Raw genomic sequence first — 15,146 nt, forward strand, 5'->3', positions numbered from 1 at the left:
TTTGAGATTTAATCGAGATGTAAAATACAAAAAAAGAAGATTCGATTTGTTAATTTGCGTTTAGATATTTTTTTCTGAGTCTAATATTTATTTATTTATTTAATATTTCATATATGAACGATTGGGACTTCATCATTTGTGGTAGGATGTTCCTGCCTTGAACATATTTTTCTGATAGATAATATATGGATGAGGATATTTTATTTACTTCGAGTAAAATTTCTATGGAAATAAATTATTTATAATTAACGTAAAAATTCCGGAAACAGGAGGAAGGAAATTTTCACGGGAAATTCGTCGATTATTGCAAATTAAAGGGGAAATACCTCGCGGTGATGTTTTATGCGAGAAATACGCGAAATGAACTAGTGAAAATAATTTGGGGAATAAAAGTGGATGAAATTAATTTATCGAATAGTTTTAAACAAATAGATTAATTGAATCAACGTGCCAAGATGTTGATACACGTAACCTCGACCAGTACCACAATAGAGTACCTCCAATTTCCGTCATTATCAAAAGATTAACAACAACCCACACTGCGGCGGGGCGAGGAGAAGGGATCGAATGGAATGTCCCCTTATCGGAGGCCAATAATTCACCGCAGTGAGTGCGGTTATTTGAAAACTTGTGCGTTTAGTCAGAAGTCCCCAGCTGTTTCCTCACCCATCCACCTCCCATAATTCCACCCAGTGATTGCTCACCTATCTCCAATTTCTTCGCTCCGTCATTCCGATAATTAATCTGTGCGCGGCCGCGACCTCGTGTTTTCCCAAAAAAAAAAATCGAACAAATGCGTTCGCATAAGAACAAAATCGCCCGCAGTCGGTACTATCGCGACGAATCCGGGATTAATTGAATACCTTAATGACGGGAATTAATATTTTTATCGATTGCCTATCGTACCACCGGCTGAATGGAAAACATACTGTGAAAAATTATGACAACTCAACGATGTGCACCTGGTGCGATAAAAATTACTGCCGATAACGCGCTATCTCGGCGATTTCCAGTGTCTGTCCTCGGTATGAAATTGTTAGTGTCGTGCGATACCTCGCGAGTGTCATTACATCTGAAGTGCAACGCTGGCTTCTCGCCATAAAATTTTTTTTTTTGGGGAAGAAATGACAGGATAAATTGACATCCGGAGGTGAAGTGGAACTGAGTGCGGTCGTAAATTATTGAATTGTGGGGGAAAAAAGTGATAGCCATTTTGTTCGGTGTACCGCGGGTTTACGTAATTGTGGGAAAATGTAATTGAAAAGTAATTAATCCGGACGAAGTGCTTAGTGGAGAATTCATTGGGATTCATTGCAAATTTCCATTTGGATGGCGTTCAAGCTGGTGACACTTTCCGTGGTGATTAATTATGGAAATTATGCGAATTGGGGGGGCTAATTGGGAGAGAAATTTTTTGTAAAAATTGGAGTGTAAAAAAGGGAAAAATCAATTCTCTGATTGTGGAAATATCTGGGGCTGTTGAGGGAGAATTTTTGGTGAAATCCTGAGCGATTTGGTCGGAGAAACGTTTTTTTATCTGTGAAAAGTATTAAAATTGAAATAAAATTGTAATAATAATTTTTTAATTTGAAATTTTTTGGGAAACCAAAACAAAAAAAATTTCCATTTAACCCCATAAAATTTCCAGTACCACTGGAATTTTTTTTTTGTCCCTTTGCGATTCTTTTTCCGTACCATCACGAGAATTTTTCTGAGTAATTTCTCGCCGACTTGTGGAATTTGAACTGATGTATTTGGAGTGGGGGAAGCACGCGGACAATTAAACATCTGGGTAAATAACCGACACGTGGATTTATTCGAGAATTTGTGCTGTGTGGACACAGTGTCGGATCGAAAAAAAAAAATTGAGAGCAGTGAAATCGCATCAGCGAATATTTCGTCATCCGGGAAAAATGACGCTGAACCGGGATGCGAAGAAGAAGAAATCCGAGGGGAAATTCAACGTGAGGAATTCACTGGAGGGACGAAGGCCCCAAAAAATTGTTAATCCCGGAGAAATTGCTTTCTCGAGACTGGAACAGACGACTGACAATTCACAACTGGAGAGAAAGCCCTCGTTGAGAAAGAAACTCGGCGCCTTTGTTCGCGGGAGCGCTGATTTACCGGCGGCGATAAATCGGGGACTACAACCGATACGGAGGAGCTTGAGCTTCAGCAATTCACTCAACCGGAGTCACGAGAAGAAACCCCACAGGGCGAGGAGCGCCCAATGGTACAACAGTTTGGGATCTCTCGCTGAAGACGACTCCAAGGATGACGACAATGAGAGAGACAGTGTCTACGAGGAACTGGTTTTTGCACAGAATCCCGTTATCATGCGAGCTCTCAGCTTTGTGGAAAATCCAGCAGTAAGAGAACCAAAATCAGAGCTTTTTTTGGAGCCAAAAAAATTTGGAGAGCGAGAAAAATCACAAAATTATTTACGGTGACAAAATAAAAAATTCGTGGCCCAGATTTTAATCGGAAGGAAAGAGGAACAGAAGTATTTTCGGGAAAATGACAGAACATTCTAGCGATTTAATTAATTTAGCTGAAGTTAATGAGAGTGAAACGCAAATTTTGAACCGGAAAAATGTTGGAAAAAATTTGCGACTCGATTAATTCAATTCTCTGGGTTCAAAAGGGAAATTTGAAGTGTAAATAATTTTGGGAGAAATATTAGAGAATTCGCGTTCATTTAACGTAACAACCCCCCTATATTTTTCCATCCACATGTTCACACCCCACATGCCACCTCGAATATTCCTCTCACGGAATTTCTATACTACCCTGAACCGTAATTCTTTACCGGAAATATACTTTCACTCGGACACATCGTGTATCGAGAGTAGCAGGCACTCCCTTCACTGTACTCCATTATTGTCATTCTCCGGATGGTACGAGCCTTTTCTACGCTACAAATGCGTCCACAGTTGCCCTTATCTGGGAGCAAGAACGCTTGAGGAAGGGCCATTGAAATATCCCCTCCGGCTCTTTCCGATGGGATACTCAAACCACTTCTTTGAGCGGTTTCCAACTGCGGTGTATTGCAGTGATGAAAAGTGCAGAGACTCGCAATTCCCTCGTATCCACCGCACCAGAAATTCCGCTAAAAAAAATCCCCTTTTTTCACCGACGAGACATAATTAATGAATAATTTCCCGGATTTTTAAAAAATGAACCTTCTGTTTTATTTCTAGCAAAAGTGTCAACTATTCTGACTCACTGAAGATAAATAATTAAATAACATGAGACACATAAATTAAATAAAAATCCATTCAATTTTTTATGAATTATTTTCGCAGCAAAAAAAATTTCGTGTCGATTTCGCCCTTTTTTACTGATCAGCTTTTACTGTATCAATTTGATTAATAACTAGGGCTCGTTTTCGTGCCGAAACTTCCCTCCATCTCTAATAGCGATAATAGTTAGTGACCTCCCCCCTACCCCCTCTCTATTAAGTCCACATTACGTCCAAAAGCCAGAAGTTTATTCAGGAGTTGCACTCGCCTATATCAGATACTTATCACTTTCATGTTTATGGCGCATTAATTGTGCGTAAAGTTGCTGAGTGTTATCATCGTGCGGCAACACGGTACCACCGCACGGAGAGAATTTGTTGATTAAAATTCAGGAGCAAAGGGGCAAAACGAGATAAGTCGCTGTTGACTGGCGACCAGTTGTTGATGAATATCTCGGATTCTAGAGGAGATAGAACATTTGTTGTCATGACCTTTTTTGTGGAGCGAAGTGAGGGCTACAATAAATGTTCTGACGAAAAAATCGCTATCTCCCTTCAATTAGGAGATATTGTTTAACAACTTGACCGAAAGATGAATAACTTATCGCGTGGTACCAATCGCTCTCGAATTTTCTTTGATATTTTCGGAAAAATTATTGCGCTGGGAGAATAAAGTTTATTGTTATCAAAGTCATGAATTATTAGGAGTATAGATATATATGTTAGCCAGTATATATAGTATATATTAATTTATATGAGGGGAGGGATAATTATTACCAAAAATTTCTGTCCGTCCTCTCTCGGTATTTTTTATTTCCCCTCACATGTACATTTATGATAAAACTCGTGGCAACTTTACTTTCAAAGTCAGTTGAATTGATCATGTTTTGCACGAAATGCAGCTGTGGACGAGCCGTTAAAGTGCAGTAAAAGTCCGCTATAATGGTCCCTGTTATCGCGGTGGTGTCCAAGCGTTTCATGAGAAAAAAGAAAGTAAAGGAGAGTTGGGAAAAAAAATACTGGATCGATGGTTCGTCGGTCTTTTTTCTACTTTTCACTCGTGACAACACTGTACGTAAGGGATTATATACCGAGTTAAAAGAGGAAACGTCCACAGACTGTGTAATGACCCTTGTCAACCCCCACCCACGCGAGTTGTCACTGCGAAAGGAAAGAAACAAGAGGGAACAACAGCGAATGGAAAAAAAGGGCTGTTTGGGGTGACAGGAGATATGGGAGGAACTGCCAATGTAGTTTATTTAGTTTTCGGAAAATATGTTTGAAATTTTCAGGGGAAGTAATTGAAATTTTTGAATAGCGAATGCCGAAGGAAAATTTTCAAGATTTAATTGAGAAAAAATTTTTAAGGTAATTAATTGGGATGAAAAATTTGTGGTTAATGGTGGGATCAATACGCAGTCTGGTTATCTATATATTAGTGATCGATAGCAAATACTTCCCCTGAGTGAGACGTCAGAAATGTATGATGTTATGGAACTTTGCGTTTCATATTGATATGTCAGTGGATTCTGACTTCTTCGATAAATTGGAGATTGCAACATTCACGGGAGAACAATCCGAGAGCTTTATTAAGTGTTACCGTCTACTGTTCAATGGGTTTGTTTGTTGGAAGAGGGATGGACAGATGGGGGTGTTGACCCGAGGGAAATGGAGAGAGGAAAATGGGAAAGAAAAGTGAACGGAATTTCCCCGACATCGGGAATTTACGATACCTTGAAAACTTGACGAGTTTCGAATTTTATTGCCGAACTTTTCGGCTTCTTGTAGATCGATTAACATATGATTTGGTAAGGGTGAGACAATACCGTGATCGGTAAAAAAATTCGGGTCAAAGTATTCAACTCGCGATCTTATTAAATTTTAAAATAGAAACACGAAAAACTTCGGGGGAAGTCGGTGACTTTTGAGGGGTATTTTGACATTTTTAGATGTGGAATGGAATAATCCGAGTGTGGGGTTGATTCATCAGTTTTAGCTTTAGATAGGAGGGTTAATGCATGCACCCCAACGGTCGGAAATGTATTTTTTATCGTATTTTTGTGTTCGTTTTAGATGACAGAAAAAAAATTCTGTTAAATGGTTTCTGGTGTTTCGGACACCTTTGCGCTCCCAGAAATTTCAATGGGAATTTATACCACAGACTAATTATTAAAGAAATCATAATTACAGTCACAATAAATCTGGCCAATTAACCTGGAATTTATCTCTCGATTTAGTGTATCAAATGGTCTAATTTTTTTCTGACACAATTATTTTCAGAAAATTTCTTGTGACAGAAATTACCGAGGAAATTTCCCTCACTGTGAATTGAGGCCGTGCACCCCTCCTCCCCCCACTTGTTCGCAAATTTTCCCCCGGAATTTCCCTCCACCGTTTGCTCTCCCCCCTTGACAAACGAAAAAACTACCCTCCCACTAACACGAACTCGCGCTTGACTCATTGCTCGAAGTTCCCCAGTACATTTCAACCGGGAATCGCATTATTTTTAATTCGAGCCAAACGGGAGCTACGGGGTCACCGTAGATACATCTAACGAGCGAAACTCTTCGTTCCGCCAGACCAAAAGAGATCGAAAAGTTTAGGAGGGCTAACGCGCTTTATAAATCCTCCGAGACGGAGCGAGAGTAGGAAAAAGTTTTTTACATTATTGCTACCCCATCCCGGTAACACAAACCAGTCCAATCTCACCCGATGATTTCTCTTTCTCCCTCTCCTTTATTCTTCAACCCCCTACCACCCCACCACACCCCCTGCGTCATTCAAATCCTGACTTTTTCATCATTCAAAATGCGCTTCTTCGAATGACTTTTTCTTGAAAGAGTCCTAATGTGATTGATTTTAGGAAACTGCTGCGAGAAGGAGAACTACCCCGAATGTTGAGAGCCCTTACGGGAGACATAGTGTGGACTATGAATCCTCCATAGGTGAGGAGAACCTTCAGAATTCTAAAAAAAAATACCAACGATAAAAAAAAATTTTTAATTTCCATTAAAATTTTTTTTTTGCGACAGAAATGGGTCAATAAAAATTATGAAAAAATTATAATTAAAATTAAAATGAATGTTAAGGGCTGTTGAAGGGTAATTGTTTATCAATGATAATTTTTTTTACTTAGATTTCAACACACCGCCTTTTGAGGCGTGCAGTCTTCCAGTACTGACACATTCAGCCATAGACGAAGATGAGACTGATTCCACGCGGGCGTAAGTATTTCCTTATTTATTTACAAAATAAAAATTGTTCCTGACGTGAACGGCACCGAAACGTGCGCTGAACACCCGGGAAAAAATTCACAGGGGGTGAATTGTAATTTTTCCCTGTATTTCTATTAAGTTTCCAGCGTTTAAAGTTTGATTGGTCCTGGTACCTCAGAGAGGTCCTAAATTAACTTCTCTAGGACAAGACATACGAGAGGAGGGCCCGACAAATCACTCGCAAAATCACTTAAGTTCCTGCTTCCGGCAGACAGCCTCGCTCGGATACAGAGCGACACGTGTCGTCTCCGAGTCTCCCATTTTTTTTATTTTTGCAATAGCAAAATGCTTTTCAACAAAACCCTGCCATATTCATTACCCAAATCCCCGTCTATTTAATATCATAGATAAGACCCTATTTCACCCCTTAAACTCTCTTTCTGCCGCCCCCGGAGGCAATGAATCTACCTAAAATTCAGACTTAACAATCTGCCGAGAGTCGGCCAACTGTCGGCCGACAGTCGGCCGTTCCCCATCTCCTCCCAGGACCTATCACCGAATTTTCTAGCCGACACTGAGCCTAGTCTGCGGATTATTTTTCAGTTGCAGAAGGGAGAAGCGGGGTTGGCGGGAATGGAGCATCCTGAGAGCCAGTGCGAGAAATTCCCTCCTCCGGTTGGGCACATCCACCTCCAAAGAGCGTCCACACTGTTCGGTAAGTAACGACAATGAACTTCCACTGGTAAAAACGTAAAAATAAAAAGCGACGAGAGACCATCTGAAAAGAAAGTTGGCGAAATGGAGAAAAATTGCGGAAATTCGTTTTTTTTTCCTCACGTCATTTGTATTATCCCGCTTGTGGATAAATGTGAGAAGGTGTAATGTGAGGAGTGAGTGTGTGTGAGTGGTACGTTAGTGAATAGGAGAAAAATAGTGGAATAGAGAGTACATATATAGGTGATATATAGATGTACATTATGGGAGTGTGGAGGAGCGCAGTTGGCTGGCCCTCTCGCTCTAATAGCACCTCATGTCTGGCAGTTGGCTTTATTATCAAGAAATATAGCCTCTTACCCCTGAGATTATAACGTGTGTTGGTTGTTTTTCCCTTCGGAAAAATAAGATTCGGTTTTTTCGTTCTCGAGAGGAGGAGTCGTGCCAGGAAAGGGCAGCGGTTCCCAGAATTTTTTATTGTCGCTTAATCATGAGAAACTAACTTTCGTCAGCAAAATCGAAAGTTCAATATTCATTTTTTAAAATTGAGAGATAAATTGTTGAAATGAATTTCAAAATTGTGGAGTCGATCGACGAAAATTTTTTAAAAATATTTTTCAAATAGTAAAAGCCCTCAGCGAAGTTTATAATTAATAAATTGTCAATTATTTATAGATGATTAATTGAATGGTTGAACAAATTGTTTTGGGTTTAATTATAAATTAAGTCATAAATGCAATAGCCTTGGTAATTTGTTAATTAATTAATTTTGGGCTGAACATGTGGGGAAATAATTAAATTTAATTAGGTCTTGAGTTTAATTGCGTCATGTGTAGTTATATTATCCAAAGGTATTGCTTTTTGTTGGTGAGAGTGCAACACACATGTTGATTTTATATCGTGAAAAGAACATTTGGCTCTTTTCTGCGACAATGAAAAATCCTGCTGGGGACTACAGAAGTTTATGGCACGTTTTACTATCTCCCGATGAAATGTCCAGATAAATTTCGGGAGAAGGAGTGAGTTTGCGGAGGTTTACGATACGTTTTATTATCTCCCGATGAAAAATCTTGATTAATGTCGACAGCTTGATGGGAAACTGCATCAACTTTATGGGAAAATTATTTCTGATTATTTTTTTTAACTCGAGAATAAAGTCACAAGAAAAATAATGTTCGCTCGAACGAGACCTCCAGCGGTTTTAATTAAGTTTCATATTGTTTATTGTTGTACTGTCGAAACCAAATGATTTGATGACCTTAAGACAAATAAACAAATTGGGGAAAAATTATTTTAGTGAGGACAACAATTTTTTTTCTATTTAGTTTATGATCTTGGGGGACATTTGTTTCTCTCGGAATAAATAATTAGATAGATTATCTCGGGATGGAAATAATCTTGATAAATTTTGACAGCGATGGAAGGAACTGTAGTAATTTGTTTCGAGATCATTTCTGATTGTCCCTTGAACTGAATAATTAATGAATAATGGAAAAATGTCACGTCATCATTTTCACAGCTGAATATGTCTAACGAGAACTCCTGATGTTCAGAGATTATTGTTAATTGCCTATTTAACATGGAAATTAGTGATTCAAAAGAAAGATATTTCACGACATTGTAATCATTTCTCCATAAGAACATGAACACACTAAACTGTACTTTACGAACATCTAAATGTTAATTATGATTACACGAAAATTAATGTCCGAATTTACATAAATTATTATTTTATTCAATTCCCACTTCATTTCCGAGCCCTCCCCAGGGGCGAGTCTCGTGAAGATCTGAGAAGATTTTTTCTGAGTAAAGTAATAACGCATCGTATTGACTTTATCATCCTGCAACATTGTCTGCTCCTCCTGGAATTACAGGCTATTTTTTTCCGGAGGAAAATTTCCCTTTTCGTTCCTTAAGACGAAGATTTTTCTCAGAAAAAAAAACCGACGCTTCAGGGCACAATTTAGCTCACGGTAAACGCGAAGAGTTAATTAAAAAAAATATTCAGGGAAAAAGTGGGAAAACACCTGGGTAAATCAACCCTTTGGCATTGTTTCCCTTGAATTACGAGTCATTACTGTCATAAGAATTTACCAGAGACTGACAATTACGATGAAACAATTGAGCTTCGAATCAGTGAAAATTTCTCCTCAAGAACAGATCCCAGAAATCTTTGTGTTCCTTCGGTGCAATGTGACCTGATAAATCCTATTGGGTATCCAGCAAGCCGTCCCATTCGTTCATTTCCGGCATTCTGGGGGCTCATTTCCGGGACGTAATCTCCGCAGGGAAGTGATCACGTCGGGAACACATCAGAAAACATCTCTGTGTTCGATAATTTCCCACATCTTTCGATGTTCTCCACAAGATTAATCCCAAAATGATTGAAGATATTTTCCGCCGAAGGAGACGGGAAAAATCCTCGGAAAAATTCTCCTCGTCCATTCCACAGACCTCCCACTGACGAATGATAAGATCAATTGATGCGTAAGGGAAACGTAGGAGTCATGGACCAGAAATATCTGCAAGGGATGCACGTTCTGATCGCATTAAGCAATCGCTGGGCGTCTCCACATTTTTCAGAAAATTTCTGAGATTCTTGACTACGAGATTTCGCACCTTTCCACCTTGAATCATCGGGAATATCACAGGAATATATAAATCTCGGGAGTTATACCCTCCCCCACCCTCCAACGCCTCACCACAAGCATTCATCCCCCTAGTTCTCCAGGACTTTCTCCCCGTCCCGAGTTCGACGCGAGAAGGAAAATTGAGAGAGTGGGAATGGAAAAAAAAATTCTGGAGACCTTTTCGCGATAATTACCATACCGTAGGGTAATGAGGATTTAATTGACTGGTTGTAGATGAATTTTAGAGGGTAGGAACGGATTTTAGGGGCTAAGGGTTAAGCCGACTTGTCCTGTACCGCGAGAAAAATCAGAGAATTTTTATCGTGTCATTCCAAGAAAAATGACTGCGGTTCCTGGTAAAATTTCTTTATCGACTCAGGAAAACTGCTGTACCGACCTCGTAAAAATTCCAGTACTTTAACGTGTTCCACCTCGATTTGAGTTTTTGGTACAGTAATTTCTCCCAGACTTTTCTCTCCCTGTGTTTTCATACCTTTAATTGTTTATCAAAAATTGCAAAATTATTCCCTTTTCAAAAGTAACAGTAGCACGTGATGCTACATGCTTTCACTCGGATGTACTTGGCGGTTTCCGTTTCCTCTTTCCTTCTCATTCTTGAAAAGTCCTCTCGAGACTCGCTCCACAGTTTACATTGTTCCAAGTTCCTTTTTCTTTGAGAGTTTGACGGACGACGCGGGAAGGGAGCGAAGGGGGAGGGAATATCGATGGTAATACCACAGATGTGCACTATCGGCTCAATCTCATTTCCCTGGAAATTATCCGCCGCTATTTTTAATGCGCGGAATTCAATTTTAATCGTTTGTTTGGCGACATGAAAAATCGGCGAAGGATTATGGGGCTTTTTACCGTTGGAATTCCATTGGAGGAGACGAACGGTGCTCGCGGCTGACTAATGCGCGACCCACTCCACTTGGCAGGGGCTCTCATGATGTGTTCGCCCGATCGATCATTGTTTTAATTGGTAATTTCTTCTGGTAACAGCCGGAAAACATTTATGCAATCAACTGCAACGCAGGCAGAAGACTGGGGCTGTGTTGGCGCAATGTCGAGTGCCAGTGAATTTATCCCGCGTTAATCGGATAATTTCATCGTCTTCTAATGAAAAGTTCAGTATTTAGACATTTTTTGAATCACAAAAATTTAATTTTAGGAATTTAGTTGTCCATTATCAACAGTGTACGTGATTTTTCCATTGAATTCGGAATTTTGCATTCCATTGAATTCCCGTGGAATAGCGACGCGATAAAAATTTCTGGAATTCGACGCGAAAAATTCCGACAAAAATTTTCAACAATTTTTTTTTTATTCTGCCATCGGGCGTAAGAACTGACTATGTGTGGGTGCGCGCGCGCCAATATACTAAGCCCTAACACAGAGACATATTCTCGAGGGGGTTGATGTTGGAAGCGCGCCGATATCCAAGTCCAGTGCGTCGCGCGACCCTAAACCCGACGGGAGTTACGTCTCCGGTACCATCAAGAAGAGGAGAATAATGTTCACAAGTGGAAGTCAATTTATTTAATTTTCCTAGGGATTTTTATCTCTTTCATTGATTAAAGAATCGAAAATTACCGTTTGGGGGGGCGGGGGGGCAGATGAGTGAGATCGAATCGAAGTGACTTGGCTTTGGATTTTTCCACGACGAAACGGGTGAGAAAGGGAGTCATTCACGCGGAGAAACATGTCCAGACGGAGAGAGATATTCAGGGAAAATTGCGAATAAAATACAGGGGCTGAAAATATTCAGGAAAAATCGCAGATCGTGCGGGAAAAATTACGTTATTCTATGGAGAAGTCACGTGACATCTCCGGGAAATTATCAGCACCCGCATTTCCCTTCGGAGTTCATGAAAAATCGGTAATTTTTGTAGAGAAATGCGGGGGAATAAATCGGAAACTTTCGGGGAAAATTTTTGTCGGCAATTTCCGGCGAATCTTTCCACTGAAATTTGAGAATATTTTGTTTTCGGAAATTTTATGCAGAACTGTCAATTTCTGGGATATTTTTCCTCGAAGATGAACGGAAGATAAAAATATTCTGGTAATTATACCCTAGAATTTGGAAAATAGTGGCAGTGAAGGCACTTCAAAAGGGAAAATTCATGAGACACGACAGTGATACATAAACATTAAAAAATATTAAAGCACAATTACCGCCCCTGAAACCGGTAAAAATGGCATTTTCCTGTTCATCCCCTCGCGACTGAAGTTTCATAATTTTTCCTGAATTTCTTTCCGCCGTTTTTCGCTTTCGAATCGTTTGGTCACGATGATCGGAACTACTCCCGGGGGAAGGAACAGTGGATGGAAATTTTCCATCGAGATCCTCTGCGGGAACATTAATAAACTAGGAAGAATGTCCAGGGGTCGGTGCGTTCGATGAAAAGAGTCAGCCAAGTTCCACTGACAGACACACATCGGTAATACTAGATGCATAAGTTAGCGATATATTCCTATGCTATAGTAGCCAGTTCAACTAGGCTTATACTATCGTTTCGATCCGAGTTTACCGCAAATCGATAGAACTCCCCTCCCGTCACTCCAGTCTTTCCCTTCAGTTTTTCCGTTGTTATGCCACTGTGCATGATATGTAGAAGCAAATGTCGGTTTGTAATGTACACAGGAGGTAAATATTATTATTAACATTGAGGTTATTAAGGGTTGAGAGGGAAATTGTTCGCTGAAATTATTCTACAATTTTTCTATCCCTGTACACGCGAAAAAAACTCAATTCGAACGGGAAAATTTCCTCCGCGAAGTGAAATAAAGGTCCCATAAAACAAGTCCTCCAACAATTGAGGAAAATCCTCCAACAATTGAGGAAAATCCTCCAAAAAAAAATTGGAAAAATCGCTGGTTCGCGTTGTTCATCCAGGAACATCCGCTCGGTGGTATAAATCTCCCTGAGTCATTCTTCTCATCCGTATGTTCGTACCGCGTCATACGTAAATATGTACAACAGTACATGATGGTATACATGACCATTTTCCTCGGTATATCGCGCCCAGCGGAGTTCGCATGCTTTCCGGTTTTGCGTGAAATACCTAACACCCCCTCTCACCCCCTTTCGCGCCCCCTACAAACACCAAAACACTGGGATAGGAAATTCAACGGAGCAACTCAAGTTGACGGAGCTCTCCCCCGGGGACTATCGCACTCCGCGTACTCACTCCTGACATTACAACACATGTAAAACCGCAGTTGAGTGACTCGAGGGCTCGCAATTTTGACGCCGTCACTGGCCCAAACTCGCGGACCCCTTTGTCGCGGTGGAAGTTGAGGGAGAAAGTTGTTTATAACAGGGCGATTGTTGTTAACTGTTGTTGTCGGTTAGTCAAGTGGGAAAAAATTGATTGGGCGGAAAAAAATTGAGACAATTCCAGGAGTTAGCGGAGAATTTCTGGAAAATTCGGGGAAATCAAGAGCTCAGGAACCGATTCTATTGCAGGAAATTGAAGAAAAAGAGAATAAACAATTGACATCAACGCAGATGAGAATAGTCGAGTCGAATAATAAATTGGACGAAGAAAAAAGTTGGGGGAAAGTCCGGTTGTTTGAGAGACAGGAAAATGGAAATTTGACAATTTCCATGAATTTCCAGAGCTCCTACAGAAACTTCAGGCTTCATTAAAAAAAAAACAAATCACTACAAACAAAAATAATAAATATTTGAAGATTTTTAATAAATAAATTCATTCGTTAAAAATTCTCCGGTAATTTTTTCCAAATAAATTTGTAATTTTAGGGAACGAATCCGGAGAAAAATGTAAAATACAGCGGGAGAAATTCTCGTCCCCGTAGGATTCCCTTTTCTGCCAATTTTGAAAATCAATTATTCATTCTCTCCCCAACAACTTTATTATTATCATCAAACGATCACTTAAATTTATTTTCCAATAAAAGCCGATGCCTCGGAGCGAATTCAAACGATCGCGTTCCTCCCACGATTGATAGTTAGCGCCCATCAAGGTCTGCATTCAGCGGAACCTTCATAAAATCCCACGTAGTCATCACGAAGGCCCACTACAACCCTTGCATGCGGAAGCAAAAAAAGACTAACGAGGCTGGAGGAAATGCTCGTCATCTTCTCTGGAGAATATCGCATGCCCAGAGGAAGACGCGTGCTATCATTTCCGTGCGTGACGCACGCCATTGCACTCTGAATAGTTGTGAGGGTGAAGGGCGAGTAAAAATCATAGTACACGAAGATGAATGTTCCATCAAATTCTAGTCGACAAAAGCTACACGAAATAAATTCCAGTCCTTTAAACAATTCAGTGTTTTTAAGAAAAAATTTCTGGAAATTTATTGTAAAATATCCGGAGATTTTTAGAAAATTGTTTCAGAACTTCGGGAAAAATTCACATTTAAGCGAATGACATGATATATTCTATGAATAACATATGTATATATAGTAAAGTATATAATATGTTTATGTAAGATCGATTTTTTAAAAGGGAGACGCCCTGCGCGCCTCGGAATTCAAAAAAAAATTTCCGAATCGGCAAAAAAATTAATTAACCCCCGTCACATGATTATTACGATCTCACATGACCCTCGCTAATTATCGTCGCCATTGGCAACATTCACTCGCTAATTGATCGTTCAATGAAAGGGCAATTGAATAAAACAACTCGAGATGTCGATTGTTATCGCGGACTTCGATCACTGAGTGGATCTCATCCGGGCGGGAAAAAAATGAAAATGATTGGGGAATTTCAAGCACTCGACGATTGGTATGTCCGTGGTAGTGTCTAGGGTGAATGCAATCTGTAGAGAACTAGTGAAACAATCGATACTTGGGCCCACCTCGAGTCAAGGCCGTGTAGGCGGCTCGATACAACGAATCTCCAATCTGTCGACACTTGTGCACAGGAAGAGGCTTAAATCCTCCCCACACCCCCTTTTTCGGGCTTTCAAAAATGTTATTTTGTAAATAAAGATAATTATTTATTGTTGGAATAGTTCCACTAAAATTCCAAGGGATTTTGCAACTAAAAATTCAAGGAAACGAACTCGAGAAAAATAAATTACTGTTTAATTGCCCAATTACGAGTCCCAGAATTAAAAATATGTATTTCTGGGTGCAGTTGTACTTGAAAAACAATTTCTCTACATAATAAATCTTGCTAACAACAAAAACTGGTACTAGAAATATCTTAATAATTTTTCCAAATATTTTTTAATCGAAAAATCTCGTTAATTGAGACCTTTCCGGGAATTCCCACCCTATTATTTTACTGAAGATAAATATTTCAAGGGAAATCTTTTGATCTCAGTAACCGTCAAGTACTCAAACAGAGGAAATTAATCTCGTGTTAAGAC

General features: G+C 39.7%; 1 protein-coding gene across 6 annotated transcripts in view; it reads left to right on the top strand.

Moving 5' to 3' along the window:
* Positions 1-15,146, top strand: part of LOC135170320 (uncharacterized protein) — a 49,165-nt gene that overhangs the window by 6,178 nt on the left and 27,841 nt on the right. For 2 of the 6 annotated variants that reach the window (XM_064136031.1, XM_064136032.1), the window contains exons 2-4: positions 6,105-6,186; positions 6,378-6,465; positions 7,060-7,171. Coding sequence is in view for 2 of the 6 variants with exons in the window: in XM_064136027.1 (XP_063992097.1) it covers positions 1,914-2,369; positions 6,105-6,186; positions 6,378-6,465; positions 7,060-7,171 (738 nt within the window). In the remaining 4 variants the exon portion in view is untranslated. Of the gene's footprint in view, positions 1-648; positions 2,370-6,104; positions 6,187-6,377; positions 6,466-7,059; positions 7,172-11,268; positions 11,472-15,146 lie in introns of those variants that run through there. The other 4 variants (XM_064136029.1, XM_064136030.1, XM_064136027.1 and 1 more) reach the window with 3 other exon arrangements.

The sequence above is a fragment of the Diachasmimorpha longicaudata genome, chromosome 16 (genome assembly GCF_034640455.1).
Source record: "Diachasmimorpha longicaudata isolate KC_UGA_2023 chromosome 16, iyDiaLong2, whole genome shotgun sequence".
Classification (NCBI taxonomy): domain Eukaryota; kingdom Metazoa; phylum Arthropoda; class Insecta; order Hymenoptera; family Braconidae; genus Diachasmimorpha; species Diachasmimorpha longicaudata.